This window comes from Barbus barbus (genome assembly GCF_936440315.1).
Source record: "Barbus barbus genome assembly, chromosome: 26".
NCBI classification, from domain to species: Eukaryota; Metazoa; Chordata; class Actinopteri; order Cypriniformes; family Cyprinidae; genus Barbus; species Barbus barbus.
The window spans coordinates 6,607,062-6,621,828 of record NC_136754.1 but is presented as its reverse complement, the minus strand read 5'-3'; the positions used below and the strand labels follow the sequence as shown (position 1 = coordinate 6,621,828).

At 33.4% G+C, this 14,767-nt stretch overlaps 1 protein-coding gene across 4 annotated transcripts; it reads right to left on the bottom strand.

The window, feature by feature from the left end:
- Nucleotides 1-27: 27 nt before the first annotated feature.
- On the bottom strand, nt 28-11,484 carry LOC306846665 (cAMP-responsive element modulator-like). Of its 4 annotated transcripts, none has more exons than XM_079380202.1 (8): nt 11,380-11,484; nt 10,076-10,145; nt 8,736-8,852; nt 7,924-8,009; nt 7,307-7,446; nt 6,889-7,077; nt 2,333-2,489; nt 28-2,250 (listed from the first exon to the last, which is right to left on the bottom strand). In XM_079380202.1, exons 2-8 carry the CDS (start codon nt 10,133-10,135, stop codon nt 2,106-2,108), a joined length of 894 nt encoding a protein of 297 aa, XP_079236328.1. In that variant the 5' UTR covers nt 10,136-10,145; nt 11,380-11,484; the 3' UTR covers nt 28-2,105. The 4 variants fall into 4 exon arrangements, with proteins under 4 accessions (XP_079236328.1, XP_079236331.1, XP_079236329.1 ...); XM_079380203.1 differs by having other exon boundaries at nt 34-2,250; nt 10,076-10,204; XM_079380204.1 differs by having other exon boundaries at nt 36-2,250; nt 7,307-7,400.
- Between the last annotated feature and the right edge of the window lie 3,283 nt (nt 11,485-14,767).

The following is a 14,767-nucleotide window of genomic DNA, read 5'->3' as shown; positions in this document are numbered from 1 at the left end:
TCTCAAAATTAAGGTCTGACCATGTAGGAAGATCATATACATTTACAAAAATATTTTATTAAAAATAGATATCAGCATTCTGTACAGTGTTAAAAAAGGGCAGGGCATACAATCTGTTATATTATCATCAGTCTAATTGAGAGATTAATTGAAAACATAAGCTATTTAAATATTAAACCAAATCCATTTTCTGCCCAGACTTCATAGAATAGTACATCATAGAAACACAGAAATGTGATTGGCTGTAAGTGAAGATAAAGTTGACTAGCATAGTCTGAGAAAACAGAAGACACACACACACACCGGCATCCTAACAGCTGAAATATGAGGAATTCTGTTCAGTTAATAACACTTGTCTGATTTAGAGAATCTGCATTCTTATTACTCACAAAAGCCTCTTTTCTTTCACAATACTGTTCTACCATCATAAACAATGAAATACAAATTACTGAGATTTAAAATAATATACAATATTACATCAAAAGCAACATTTGTGACATCCACCTATAAGTATGGTGTTCACAATTCATAATCTTACACCTTTTTCCTTTGTTCATGCAAAAGTCATGTGCTGTTCCTCACGTTATATGAACTGAAGCACAAATAAATTAAGCAAGAGTAATTTCCCTGCCTCTAGCTTGACAAATTGGATTTGAAAAAAAATAATAAACATGTTCAAACAGGTTTCCAAAACACTCCCCCCCGTCTTTCATTAACAAACAGATAGATCCGCCTCAAAACCACTCAACTGGTTGAGCCAATGTTGCCATGCTCAAACAAACAGAGCAATCAACCTACAAATGGTTCATTTAGAGTTTGTCTCTGCATATTGAGATGGTATAGTAAAACAAAATGACTTAATTTTACCAAGAGACGAAGCAAATTACATAGTTGTGCTTATTCTACAAACTGAATAAATGAGTGCTAAATGAAAAATCTGTAGTATTATAATAATAAAGGGAGTTAGGAGTGGTCTTAAAGGGACAGTTCACCTATAAAATTAACATTCTCATCATTTACTCACCCTCATGTAATTTCCAAACCTGTATGAATTTCTTCTGCAGAAAACAAAAGAAGGTATTTTGAAGAACTGGTTATGTCTACACAATGTAAGACAGCGAGGTCCAAAACAACACTGGACCCCTCTGACTTGCATTGTATGGTCAAAAAAACAAAAAAAATTAGACATTTTTTAAAATGTCATCTTTTGTGTACAACAGAAGAAAGAAACGCATACAGCATACAAACTGTCCATTTTTGTGTGTATTATCCGTTTAAACACTTGCGTCAACATTGTCATGTTTCTTCACAAAGTTTTAAGTCACCGTTACATTCATCCATGATCTAATGCACATAATTTCATTTACATAAAAAATAAAAATCAGTGGAAAGTGTTGCGTTTTAACAATTAGGCATTTAACACTGCACACATAAACAGCATTAACTAAAGTTGTGACTCTATACTAAAAATATAGTGATTTCTGGGGTACTACATTAAATGTTTTCTTTTTTAAGAACCACAAATGACAAAATTCAAATTGAAATGTACAAACTTGATTGAAATCTAATTTACATGAGAAAAAGGACCAAATTTAAATGCAAAATGTAATTAATAGCTTTGTAGAGTCAGTCAGGTTTACTGAATAGATTGTCGCTGCTATTAATCCATCATTTTATGTGGCTTCAAATGGGTTTACAGTGTATTTTCTTTAGATTTACTGCTAAATTCTGTACAAACCAAAAATTAGCTTAACACCAAGTTTATGTGTGCAGTGTGTAGCCAGTTAACATGGCTGCTTATGCCTTTCCTTTGCTTGCTCTGATTTCAATCTAAAAAAGAAAAACATATTTTTCCACACAAATCAATTAAGAGTTCCATTTTTTTTCAAAACACAGAGAACAGCAATAGTATACACCCATTTTAAAATGTAAGTGTGTGTGTGTGTGTGTGAGGAGCATCCTCAAAGCAACATTAGCAACTTCTTATAAAAAGCATTTGGCCAAACAAATGAACAAAACACGCTAAAATCCAGGCGATGCAACAGAAGAAGAGAAGAGACAGGTAGTGTGTGAATCACACAGTCCTTGCGCAGTGTTTGTGAGGGTTATTCTGGTTTGTGGCAGTAGATGTCTTTAAGAGCTTTGAGCTCCTCTATGAGAGTCTTATTCTGGTTTTCCAGCACAACGACACGATTCTCCAAGCACTTCACGTATTCTTTCTTCTTTTTGCGACACTCACGCGCTGCCTCCCTGCAACATGCAAATAAAAGGTCAGATGCGAACATGCACATCAGTCCATTAGTTGAAGCACATGACTCAGGTGTGTGTGTACCTGTTCTTCATCAGGCGGACTACTCTCTTGCGTGTGGCCTCCTCTGTATTCTGCTGTGGGCTGTGCATGGCCCCCGGTGACGCTGCCATAACGACGCCTGGTGGGAACCGTGATGACGGGGAGCGGATCTGATATGCGGGCATGTCTCCTGTGGCAGCTACATGCACAAATATACACCAAAATGCATTATTTGACAGAAAAAAGGGTACAATTTGAATTAATCATAGTTAATGTTCATGTCTACATAGTAACATCAATGCATTAGAAATTAAAATGGACAGTAGTATATTTATAAATAAACACTACACAAAATGTAATAACTGCTGTCAAAAAGGACAACCATATTGTAAAACGTTACCAATAAAAAGTTGAAGTCAAAAAATTAAGTTTTGATATATTTACGGTACGAAATTTACAACATATCTTCATGGAACATGATCTTTTCTTAATATTCCAATGATTTTTGGCATAAAAGAAAAATCAATAATTTTGAACCATACAATGTATTGTTGGCTACTGCTACAAATATACTAATAATATTATTTCCAAACATTTGGAAGCAAACAGAGTCCACAGAGAAGGTTTTTAAAATAGGATATAAAAATTATCTTTATTTTTTTCAATTCTCGTTCTGGTGCATAATTCCATGTTTATTGTAAGTGTATAAGCCCACATAATTTAATCAATTACAACAATAATAAAAATCATTATTATTTCTAAAAATATGGAAGCAACATAGCTGTTATCTTGAGAAAACAGAATATCATTATAATAATAATCATCATCATCTACTTCATCTGCAAGAGCTTTAATTTGTATCTTAAAACTCATAAATGAAATATATATATATCAATGGTGATATATGTTTGATCTAAGACACCAAAATAAAAATAAATAAAGTGCATGATTTATCATTATTATCCATAATAATTAGACTAAAATACTGAGCTAAGACACCAAAATAAATAAATAAGTGTATGATTAATCGTTATTATTGACAATAGTTAGAATAAAAAAAAAAAAAAATCCATATATATATGGGAGTCCATAAAGTAAGTTGTTATTTTCGAGTAAATAGCATATTATAGTCGTTTGTTTGTTTTTTGTTTAATACTGAAATAGCGAAGAAAGACTTGGACACTTACTGAAAATTAGCCATTGGCCAAGTATGTTTAATCTGACCAATAAAAAGACACATAAAACTGAATCTAACCAATCAGCTGTGACTTCTAGTGACCAGGCCTAAAAAAGCAGGTCTAATTGGACTTTATGCAATAAATCCGAAACAATACCAACAAGCAGTTATATAAAACACTTCACATCCACCCACAACAACATTAAAAACACCTAATGCAACATTGAAAAAGCAAATTGAAGTACTGGTACAGTACAAACCGTTTTAAAGCTGTTATCAGACAATGTTCCCAGCTGTAAACGTCCTTTTTACAAACTGGATATGCTTTGACTTAACGTGTATGTATGTGTGTGTGCGTTTGTTATCAGACAGTGACAAAATGCTGACGTCACTGCGTGCGTCGTTGCCCAAACCCCCACCCGACTCCTGCTCTCTCTCCGCCTCTCCCTCTCCCTCCGTCTCGGCTTCGGCCCGCTTCCAGGAAACAGACTGACGTCAAACAGAAAGCCCCCCCCTCCCTCCCCTCTCATTCTCTCGCTGCTTTTGTCTGCCTCTCTCTCAATGATTCATGTGTTTGAACATTCTGCAGCCTGATTTCGTAAAACACACAATGTCAATGAGTGTGTTTACGACTGAGAAGAAAGTTTCAACCACATACAAGGAAAGAACCAAAAGAAGCACAAAAACATGTGTCATTCTTCCACTGTCTGGGAACTGACTTTCTCAGAATGTTTACAAACTATTGCACATGATAAAACTTTGCTTTTATCAGCATTGCAGGAATTAAATACTGCAATAAACACTTATTAATAGTGATATTTGCTATTATAATTCATTATTATAGTCTAGAACTAAATTAAACACTTTTGAGATTGTTGACATTTTCTGCAGCCTATACTCCTTTTAAAAAATAAATAGCATTTTATAATTACTGTTGTGTTATTTATTTTATGTTTATAAGAATAACTATATTTATAATTATACTTAATATTGTAGTTGCATTATTATTATATGAACTTAATATTATATTAAATTCATATTATTTTATGCATATTAACTGAGAGATTGCATACAATATATGGAAAAAATACTACACCACAGAATCGTTTAAAATTTACTAGTAAAAAAAAGAAAGAAATCCTCCTTTTTCATCTGTTAGTAGCTTATTTACCAAATGAAAAAATACACAACTTCAGGGATGCATTAGAATGCAAAAAATTAGCATCACGCTGGCTTTTCCCTTATAAAACACACACATACACACACACTCTCTCTCTCTCACCTGACTCCGTCTCTTCCCCAGTCACTGCCATCTCTATGCTGTAGTAATCCAGTTGTGATTGTGTTTTGGGCGCTATCTTCTGTTTCCTCTGTATTTCCTCTTAAAGCTCTCTCTTCCTTTCAGCTGGTTCACTGACTGAGTTTCTCTCTCATACACTCTTTCTGACTATCTTAGTCTGAGTTGTGACACTTAGTGTTTTGCCTTTAACCCTCCCTCTCGCTTTCTCTCTCTCTCTCTCTCTCTCTCTCTCTCAGTCAGATTACTATTAAGGGCATTGACATCACTATGACATCACAGCAGTCTCACAGGGAAATAACACACTGTCTCTGGAGAATGCCCTCCCCACACCCGTGTATGTGTGTGTGTAAAAGGACACTTGCTTTGTAATTAAACTTTAGTTAAATTCATGACCTGAGGAAAATTAAAACTGACTGAGAGAAGAGAAGAGAAGAGTTGTTGAGTTTGATGTAAAAGCATTTCAGCACAAACAAAAGGATACTGTGCCCATTTCACCTCATAACACTAACACAGGCATCTGAAATGGCACACACACACACACACACACTCATACGTCAGTCGTCCTATCACACTGTTTACATAGATAAATGACTCCAAATATATCTCTAAATCATATCTGTTTCAACAGGTCTGAAATCTGTTCTGCTCGGTGCTGCAGTACTTTAACTATTCCATCCCTTTATTAATATTACAGTTTTAAACATTTTTTTTAGTTACTTTGATTCAAACTTCACAAACACACACAAAAACATTAGACTAGACCCCCTGGGAAATAGAATTAGAAAAAAAAACAAAAAAAAAAAACATGGTTTTCATAAGTATATTGTTTTGCTTGTTGTAAAATTATGTAAACATCCATAAAATATTATACATTAAATTATTACGTTATTTATTTATAAAATAAAATATAATATAAATTTATACTTATATAAAACAATAAATTTAACTAAAATATGTGACCCTGGACCACAAAACCAGTCTTAAGTAGCACAGGTATATTTTTTCATACCATAAATATATAAAAAAATATTTGTAATTAGTATGTAATTAAATTATAAGTTATATAAGTATTTTAATATGCATTGCTAAGAACTTCATTTGGACAATTTTAAAGGTGATTTTCTCAGTATTTAGATTTTTTTGCATCCTCAGATTCCAGATTTTCAAATAGTTGTATCTCAGCCTAATATTGTCCTATCATAACAAACCATACATCAATGGAAAGCTTTCAGATGATTTATTGCTAGAGATGATTGATTTCAGTATTTATTCAGCTTTCACATGATGTATACATTTAAAAAAAATGGACCCTTATGACTGGTTTTGTGGTCCAGGGTCACATATATAAATATTAAAACATAATTAATTACAAATATTGTTATTAAATATTATATAAATTAAGTACTACAAAGTACTATATTTATATTTGTATTAAAACTATTTCTTACCTCATTAAATTTTGCATTTTTATTTTATATTTATGTTCATAAAACAAGAATTTTAAAAAACAGTTTGCCCATAGGGTAAGATCTAAAATAATTAATAATAAAATAATAAAAAATATCTTGCTGAATATCTTGCTGAAAACAAATTTCAATATCTAAAGGATGTTTAGATATTCTACTGGATAACAGGACCAAAATATTAAGACAATGATTTGTTCAGCATAAGTCTTCATATTAAATATTCATGGTACATTTATTATTATAGTTATTAAGGGTATTTAATCAAAGCTCACATTCAAAGTTGGATTTCCAATAATTAGTGAGTCAGTTGACATGCTGAACCCTTATCTTTGCATATCAATCATATCATTTTCAACCGTAGTTTGTCAACGTCACATTTAACCATTTGTTTCTCAGTTCCTGCAAAGTCTGGAACTTCAGCACATAATAAAACAAGTCAAACAAGTTTCAGTGTCCTTCCATGATCAGAGCCCACAGTCAGCAAACACAGCTCACACACACATTTGTTTTTATAACATGCTAAAAATGCTGAAGTGCTGAAAATTTATAACAATTATAACATGCTGAAAAATACATTTAACCTCTTCCTGCCTGAATTCAGAAACAAAAGAAGTATTTTCTACTAGAAAAGTTGATAAAAGTTGGAGTGTCTTACCCTGAACGAACACCTGTCCAGCTGTGAGCAGTAGCTGTTGCCCGGGGTCTCCGGGCTGGGTGCCGTACTGCAGGATAGTGGCCCCAGGCTGCGGTGTGGCGGGGCTGGGAAGAGTCAGCGCCTGAACCCCCTGCAGGGCCTCTCCTCCAGGGCCGGCCAGCTGTATCGCTCCACCCTGAGTGATTGCAACTGCACAGACACAAAAAAATAAGACAGTTAGTCTTGAATCTGCACAAACACCTGTTATAACACGATAAGGGGTTGGGAAGCATTTGTGCAATATCTATGTAATGTATTGCTCTTTCATAAGAATGAGCCAGTGAACAACAAAACCCGTCATTTTAAGGGTAATTACTTCAGTTTATACTTGATACCGCACAAAGACATAATAGTTTGTGAGTAATGTGCTCAGACGTACTGTATTGCCCTGAGCTGGTCTGATAGATTGAAGATGGTGCCATCACTGTGGCAACACTGGAGGTGGCCAGGGCTTCTTCCTCCACTTCCTCGATCTTAGGCACAGCAGACACATCTGATGACAACTCATTAAGAATTTTCCTGAGAATACATATATTAATAAAAACATTAACCTTATCTAATTTAAAATATCAGAATGTGTCACTAAATTTCAGGAATTTCTGAAAAAAAAAAAAAAAATGATGTGTGCTGTTGGTGTGTGGCTTTCTGGGTATTATTGGGTTTGGAGTGTTTTGTTGAATGATGTCAGGTCATGAGGTCAAGTTAACTAAAACTATTAAAACTTACAATTTTCAGTAAGTAAAACAAAGCTAAAATGAAATACAATGTAAATATTACATGAAAAATATAACTTTAAAAATGTAAACACATTTTAGAAATACTAAATTGTGCTAAAATTATACTGAAATTACTCAAATAAAAATATTTAGAAATAATACAAAAAACTTAAAATTAAAATGAAACCTGAATACTAAATAAAAGGTCATTCAAAACACCAATAAATACTATAATAGTTCATAAATAATGCTAACAATGTTGCTCAAGAATAGATCTCACCTGTAAGACGGTCGCCTGGACAGAATCTCTCTTCTCTTCTGAGGATCTGATGGTGTTGTACCCGATCCACCAGTATCAACAGCTACCTGAAAACATCCAGACACACATTTGTGGAGGGAAAAATGATCAGTGAATTACTATTTCTGCAGAGTTTTCAATGTACAGGATATTCTTTGAAAACAAAGGATATTCTATACAGGACATTCTTTTAAAATATATATTTTGTGAGGTATTGATGACAGAAAAAAGTCATACAAGTTTGAAACGACATGAGAATGCTTAAATATTAATATAACTTGAATTTTTGGCTGTGCTATCCCTTTAAAAAAGCACTGTATACATAAAAAAACTGATTTTACATAAGTTGTTCTCTTTATATGACAATTGTGCCAGTGACCATGAGTCTTCTATCTCCTCCTGAGCAGATTTGTTTTGTCTGACGTGGGCTGTGTGCGTGTGAGCGACAAGATCAGATGCATTGACTCTCACATTACTCAAATCTCATTACTGCGCTGTACAGCTACTCTCACTCTTCTTGTTACTGTGTCAATCTGCTTCTCCTTCATCCCATTGATCCCGGGCCCTGTGATTGGCTACAACTCTAACTGCTGTGATTGGTCAGTCTCTCCAGGTGAAGGAACAGGTAAATGAATAACAGGATTGTGCTTCAATGGTTCACAGATCAGCACACATTTCAGCTTTATAAGTGTGGACTTTACAAATGGTACATTTTACTAAGGTTTACATTTAGACTGGTCCTATAAAAATGTATTAAACATATATATATATATATAAACCCTGCATGTGTGTACCTGCACAGTTTGTATCTGAGGTGACTGGATAACAGAGGGCTGTGTGGTCTGAATGACTCCCTGCACCTGCAGTGTCTGACCATCAGGTAATGAGACCACAGACACACCCTCATTCATCTGAGAGAGAAACAGAGACGGACACTCTTTAGCCCAGTGTTCTTATTGTTAACTATTCAATCTATTAAAAATTTGTTTTCAAAGTGAATTGAAACAAAGCTGTAATAAAATAAAACATAAATGTTAGATGAAAAACTTAAATTTAAACAAATGCTATAAATCTTGCCTTGGCAACCAGAATTGTTATACTTAATGAAAAGTGAAATTAAAACTAAAATGGTTATAAAAAAAAAAAAAATTAATTTCTTGAAAAAAAATATATAAAAAAATTTATTTCAGTTCCTTGCCATGGAAACATTCTAACTTGACAACAAGTTTACCTTGAGATACTTTTAAAACCTTGAGATACTTTTTTTTAGCAATTTAAAAAATTGCTAAAAAAAATAAATTATATAAATATATATATATGTGTGTGTAATTTTTTGTCATTTTATTCTATATATATATATATATAAATTACTAAAAATTACAATAAAAACAACAACAACAAATAAATTACTTGATAAACTTACTTGAAATTATTTAAAAAAACTATATTAGTATTGGAATGACACAAAAGTAACACTGTTGGCAACTTAAATAAGATACATTTAAATAGAAGTCCTAAAATTACTAAAACTGCAATAAAAATAAATTAAAGCTTAATATTGAATCAAAATAGAAAAATAGAAAAAAAAAAAAAAAATAGCAAAAGCACATACAAATGACTAAAATTCGAAATAAAATAAAATAAACAATTTCATTATTATGAAATATAAATTATTATTAAACGTAAAAATAAAAACTATATAAAAATCTTTAATTATATAAAATAATACTAAAATAACAGGTTGTTTAACAACACCCTTTGAAATGAAAAAAAAAACCCCACATTTTGCACAGTTTGGTTTAAACTCTTTTTAACATTTAATCTGTAACTGTTGCAGTCAGAAACCACACATCATTATCATGCATTACCATGTTAAATAACCTGAAGATCCACATAAATCCTATGAATACAATAATCAAACCATCTCATGGCAATAATTGAAACCAAGCATCACCATGGAATTTGTAATAGTGTCTGTAAATAAGATTTTGAAACATTTTCCTGAGTTTATTCAAACATCAGTGCATTTGTGTTTCAGTGTGGCATGATTTGTGCAACAGGTGTCATATCTGTGTAAGGCTTGTACCTGTGTGTGTGTGTGTGTGTGTGTGAGTGAGTCAGAGTCTTACTGTACCTCACTTGTTACTTTCTCAGTTGCACTGGCTTCCTGTTGTGTCATGGTTGCAGTTTCCATGGCGATCGGCCTAGCAGCAGAGCAGAGAGGAAATGCAGTCAGAGCGTCACAAGATTTGTAAACGCCCTACTGCATTTGCAATAATCCATCATTTTAACCCATTGTTTGCCATTCTAGAGGTTCAAAATGTGATGCAAAAACTGTTCTGAGTTTGTGAGTGTTTGTGTTAAAATATTCATACATTTGTGAAACTTGTGAAGCAGTTGCTTATTTTACACGGTGTGGTTTTACCCTCATGTTATAAGGCTGACATATCAGCTTTTCCTAATCATATATATATATATATATATATAAATGAAAAATTCATGACAAATTTATGGTAAAACAGAGGATCAAAGCTTTAATAACATTTACTAATTGGGCTTGAGTAGGTAAGAGAAACTTATATAACTAACTTGTAGAAAAAAACTATACTAAACGTCATTATTTTTACATGCATCAAATAAAAGAGTTAAGTGACTACAAAAAAAAATGTAAAATTGAATATATATTGTAATTCTGATGGTTTATTATGATTAAAAATTGCGCGTGCACGAAACACTGCGCGAGCTGTAACGGCCGCGTGCACTTCCTCATTCTGTCTGAACGATTCTTGGCCAGTGCACAAACTTCTCAGTTATTCGAGATAAGCAGACTCATACAATTTATGAGGAAACATATTTTACTCAATTGCTTTAGTATGCTGAGATTATTCCATCTAGTGTTGATTTAAGGGTGTTTCCTCGCTGGATTGACAGAACAAACGCGCGCAAACTTTGAACAGCTCGCGTTTATGTAACAGCAAACGGTGGCACGAGGATATGACATACATTATTGCAACATTCATGGGCTTACAAATAAATAAAGAACTGTACTAAAGCAACTTGCAACAAAGTTGTATGTTCTGTTTTATGTTAGGTACTGTTTTTTTTTGCATAGTTCTGGACCAAGCTGCGTCATTCTCCACAACCTCAATGAATTTTTAATATCGCCAGCTCTACATTTAACTTGATCTTTTTGTTTTGTGACTTAGATTATATTTCACAGTAACTCTGATTATTAATTTGAACACTTTAAATCTGCGCGCTTTTCGTTGTTCTCAGGTTTATTTTCTTGTCAGCGCTGGTTTCACCAAGAACCGCGTCCTTCGCCTCGCTGAACATATTATATTGAGAAAGTAATTTAACAGCAGCTACATGTTCGTCTTCCTGCGCTCATGTTCAGATCCTCTCTGGCGGCAGATCGACACGCCAACAATAACTTACCCGACTTTTACGTAGAGTCTCGTCACTCGTTACGGGTGCAGAGGAAGCCCGACTCGCTGCACACGTAGAGCCCACGTCAGCTCTGATGATGAGCCTGGGAAATGTGGAGGGAGGCCCCAAAAACACACACAAACACAGAGAGGGCGGGGCCTAGGCGCCGAGGGGCCGCTGTCACTCACCAAATGCCCTCAACGGTCCATTTGATCAGCGAATTGATTTCCGTAATGCATTAATGCCTTTGATGCTTCAATTTCATGATGATAGTTAATCGAATTTAATAGTAAAAAGTGTTTCAGACTTATCAGACTTACCACAAAGATTTATAGAAACAACTTGCTTTAAAAAAATGCTTTAAAAAATAAATCATCAAGACCCAACAAAATAAAAAAATTCATCCTGTTCCATTTATTAAAAATAAGCTTAAATAAATTTAAATCAAATAGAAATACAGAAGTTTGATGAAATAGCGCCATCTTGCGATAGAAGAATAGCATTGTCTCTCAGTTGTCACAAATGTTATACAATGTGTAGATAGATAGATAGATAGATAGATAGATAGATAGATAGATAGATAGATAGATAGATAGATAGATAGATAGATAGATAGATAGATAGGTAGGTAGGTAGGTAGGTAGGTAGGTAGATAGATAGATAGATAGATAGATAGATAGATAGATAGATAGATAGATAGATAGATAGATAGATAGGTAGGTAGGTAGGTAGGTAGGTAGGTAGGTAGGTAGGTAGGTAGATAGATAGATAGATAGATAGATAGATAGATATAGATAGATAGATAGATAGATAGATAGGTAGGTAGGTAGGTAGGTAGGTAGGTAGGTAGGTAGGTAGATAGATAGATAGATAGAGATAGATAGATAGATAGATAGATAGATAGATAGATAGATAGATAGATAGATAGATAGGTAGGTAGGTAGGTAGGTAGGTAGGTAGGTAGGTAGGTAGGTAGGTAGGTAGGTAGATAGATAGATAGATAGATAGATAGAGATAGATAGATAGATAGATAGGTAGGTAGGTAGGTAGGTAGGTAGGTAGGTAGGTAGGTAGATAGATAGATAGATAGATAGATAGATAGATAGATAGATAGATAGATAGATAGATAGATAGATAGATAGATAGATAGATAGTAGGTAGGTAGGTAGGTAGGTAGATAGATAGGTAGGTAGGTAGATAGATAGATAGATAGATATAGATAGATAGATAGATAGATAGATAGATAGATAGATAGATAGATAGATAGATAGATAGATAGATAGATAGATAGACAGACAGACAGATAGATATAGATAGATAGATAGATAGATAGATAGATAGATAGATAGATAGATAGATAGATAGATAGATAGATAGATAGATAGATAGATAGATAGTAGGTAGGTAGGTAGGTAAGTAGATAGATAGATAGATAGATAGATAGATAGATAGATAGATAGATAGATAGATAGATAGATAGATAGATAGATAGATAGATAGATAGATAGATAGATAGATAGATAGATAGACAGACAGAATGTTATGTGATTATTCAAGTTTTTGAGTCAAAGTTCAGGCAGAGTTTGTTAGTTGTTTGTTGTTAGCAACTGGTCACAATGTCACATGTTGTGCAAAGACCTCACAAGTCAGTGTTGATTGCATTTGTTGGAAACTATTTGCCAGATTTGTTACACTGGAAACCACACTAGCAACTCCTTACAAGTGAGAAACAGTCACAGGAGGAGACCACTGACTTTGTCAGCGAAAAGCAGATGCTCATCCATAAATGATGAGCCACTGTAGACTCCACCACTGGGATTCAGCCCACTGTTTGAGCTGATACATTAAACATGCTTATGAGAAGAAAAAAAATTGCTCTACCTTCAGCTTTGAAAAAATAAAAAATAAAAAAAAAACCATCATGGCTCTAAACATGCAGACAGTGACTCACAGCACTGACCCCGTGTCTGAAGACTCACTAACTGTGGCATGAAAGTTGGTACAAGAGGTCTCTACTAGAGATTTTCAGTAATGGATCTCCAGCATCTGGTCATTGTGCCTTACGTAGATCAAAGCATACGTAATCCTACAGCTGTTCCACTAAAGCTTCACTCAACTGGGTGTGTAGAACTAATCTGTATCAGGCCCTCGGTGTGTGCGTGTGCAGTTTCACTGCCCAGTGTTTCTATTTTAGTACAGCTCTGCCCTACAAGCAGAAAGTTAAATGTGACACACACAAAATCATACATATATCCATAATTGTCCATATGTTTGGAAACCAATGCCAACAGACTAAATCATTCACACACTGACATATGGAGGACTAGGAAAGACACTTAAAAACAGAATTATTGAATAATCTATAGATTTAATACTTCAAACATGAAAATTTAAATAAATAAATCAGTTTTTAAATTGAAAAAATTAATATTTAACTTTAGAGAAAGAGTTGCTCTTAAAATTGAGTGCCAAGTTGATTGGTTGCCCCCACAAGTGAACTGTGTCTAGTATCACTTGATTAACAAATAGATAAAGAAAAGCATCTGACAAAATAAAAATAATAATAATAACAATAAAGAAAGGAAGAAACGGCAAACAGTTTTTAAATGCAATTTAAAATGTGCATTTAATATTATGTATATATGTATTTATTTATCTATTTTACTAGATTTTTTATTTAAAAATAATTTAACTCATTGTTTTATTTAACTAAATTTAAAATAATTATTTTTTAGTTTTAATTTTTAAATTTTAAATATGTATATTCATTTATACATAATTTATTTCCATTTTTATGCTTATTATTAAACTGATATCTTATTTCCTCAATTTATTATTAAATGTCACTTCTTTATTTTAAAGTTTTTATTCATTCATTCATTCATTCGGTGTTTGATTGGTTGTTTTCAGTCTTTCGAGGTCAAGTCTAAGTCAAATCAAATCAAATCAAGTCAAGTCACAATATTTGGAGAACATACTTCCCTGTTCAGACACAAGGTTTTAATTTGCAGTCTACTTGTGATTGAGATTCCATTTCTGCATCTCATAAATGAACCTCTATACACTAACCAAACCCTCACAGAATCAGAATCAAAATCAGAAACAGCTTTATTGCCAGGTATGTTTACACATACTAAGAATTTGTTTTGATGACAGAAGCTTCAACAGTACAAACAAAATGACACAGGTACACAAACTGATATTCACATATTTCACTGTATATGTGAAGACATTTCAAAAAAAGAAAAGAAATGGAAAACGTGAATTGTGAATGTTAAATTAGTTTGACTTTACGATCACACAATTACAGCTAAACTTGTACATACGCACGCACACGCTTTGCGCCAGTGTCGTTTAACCCCCCGCTAGAGGGCGCAAGAAGCCCGTTTTCGTTGCT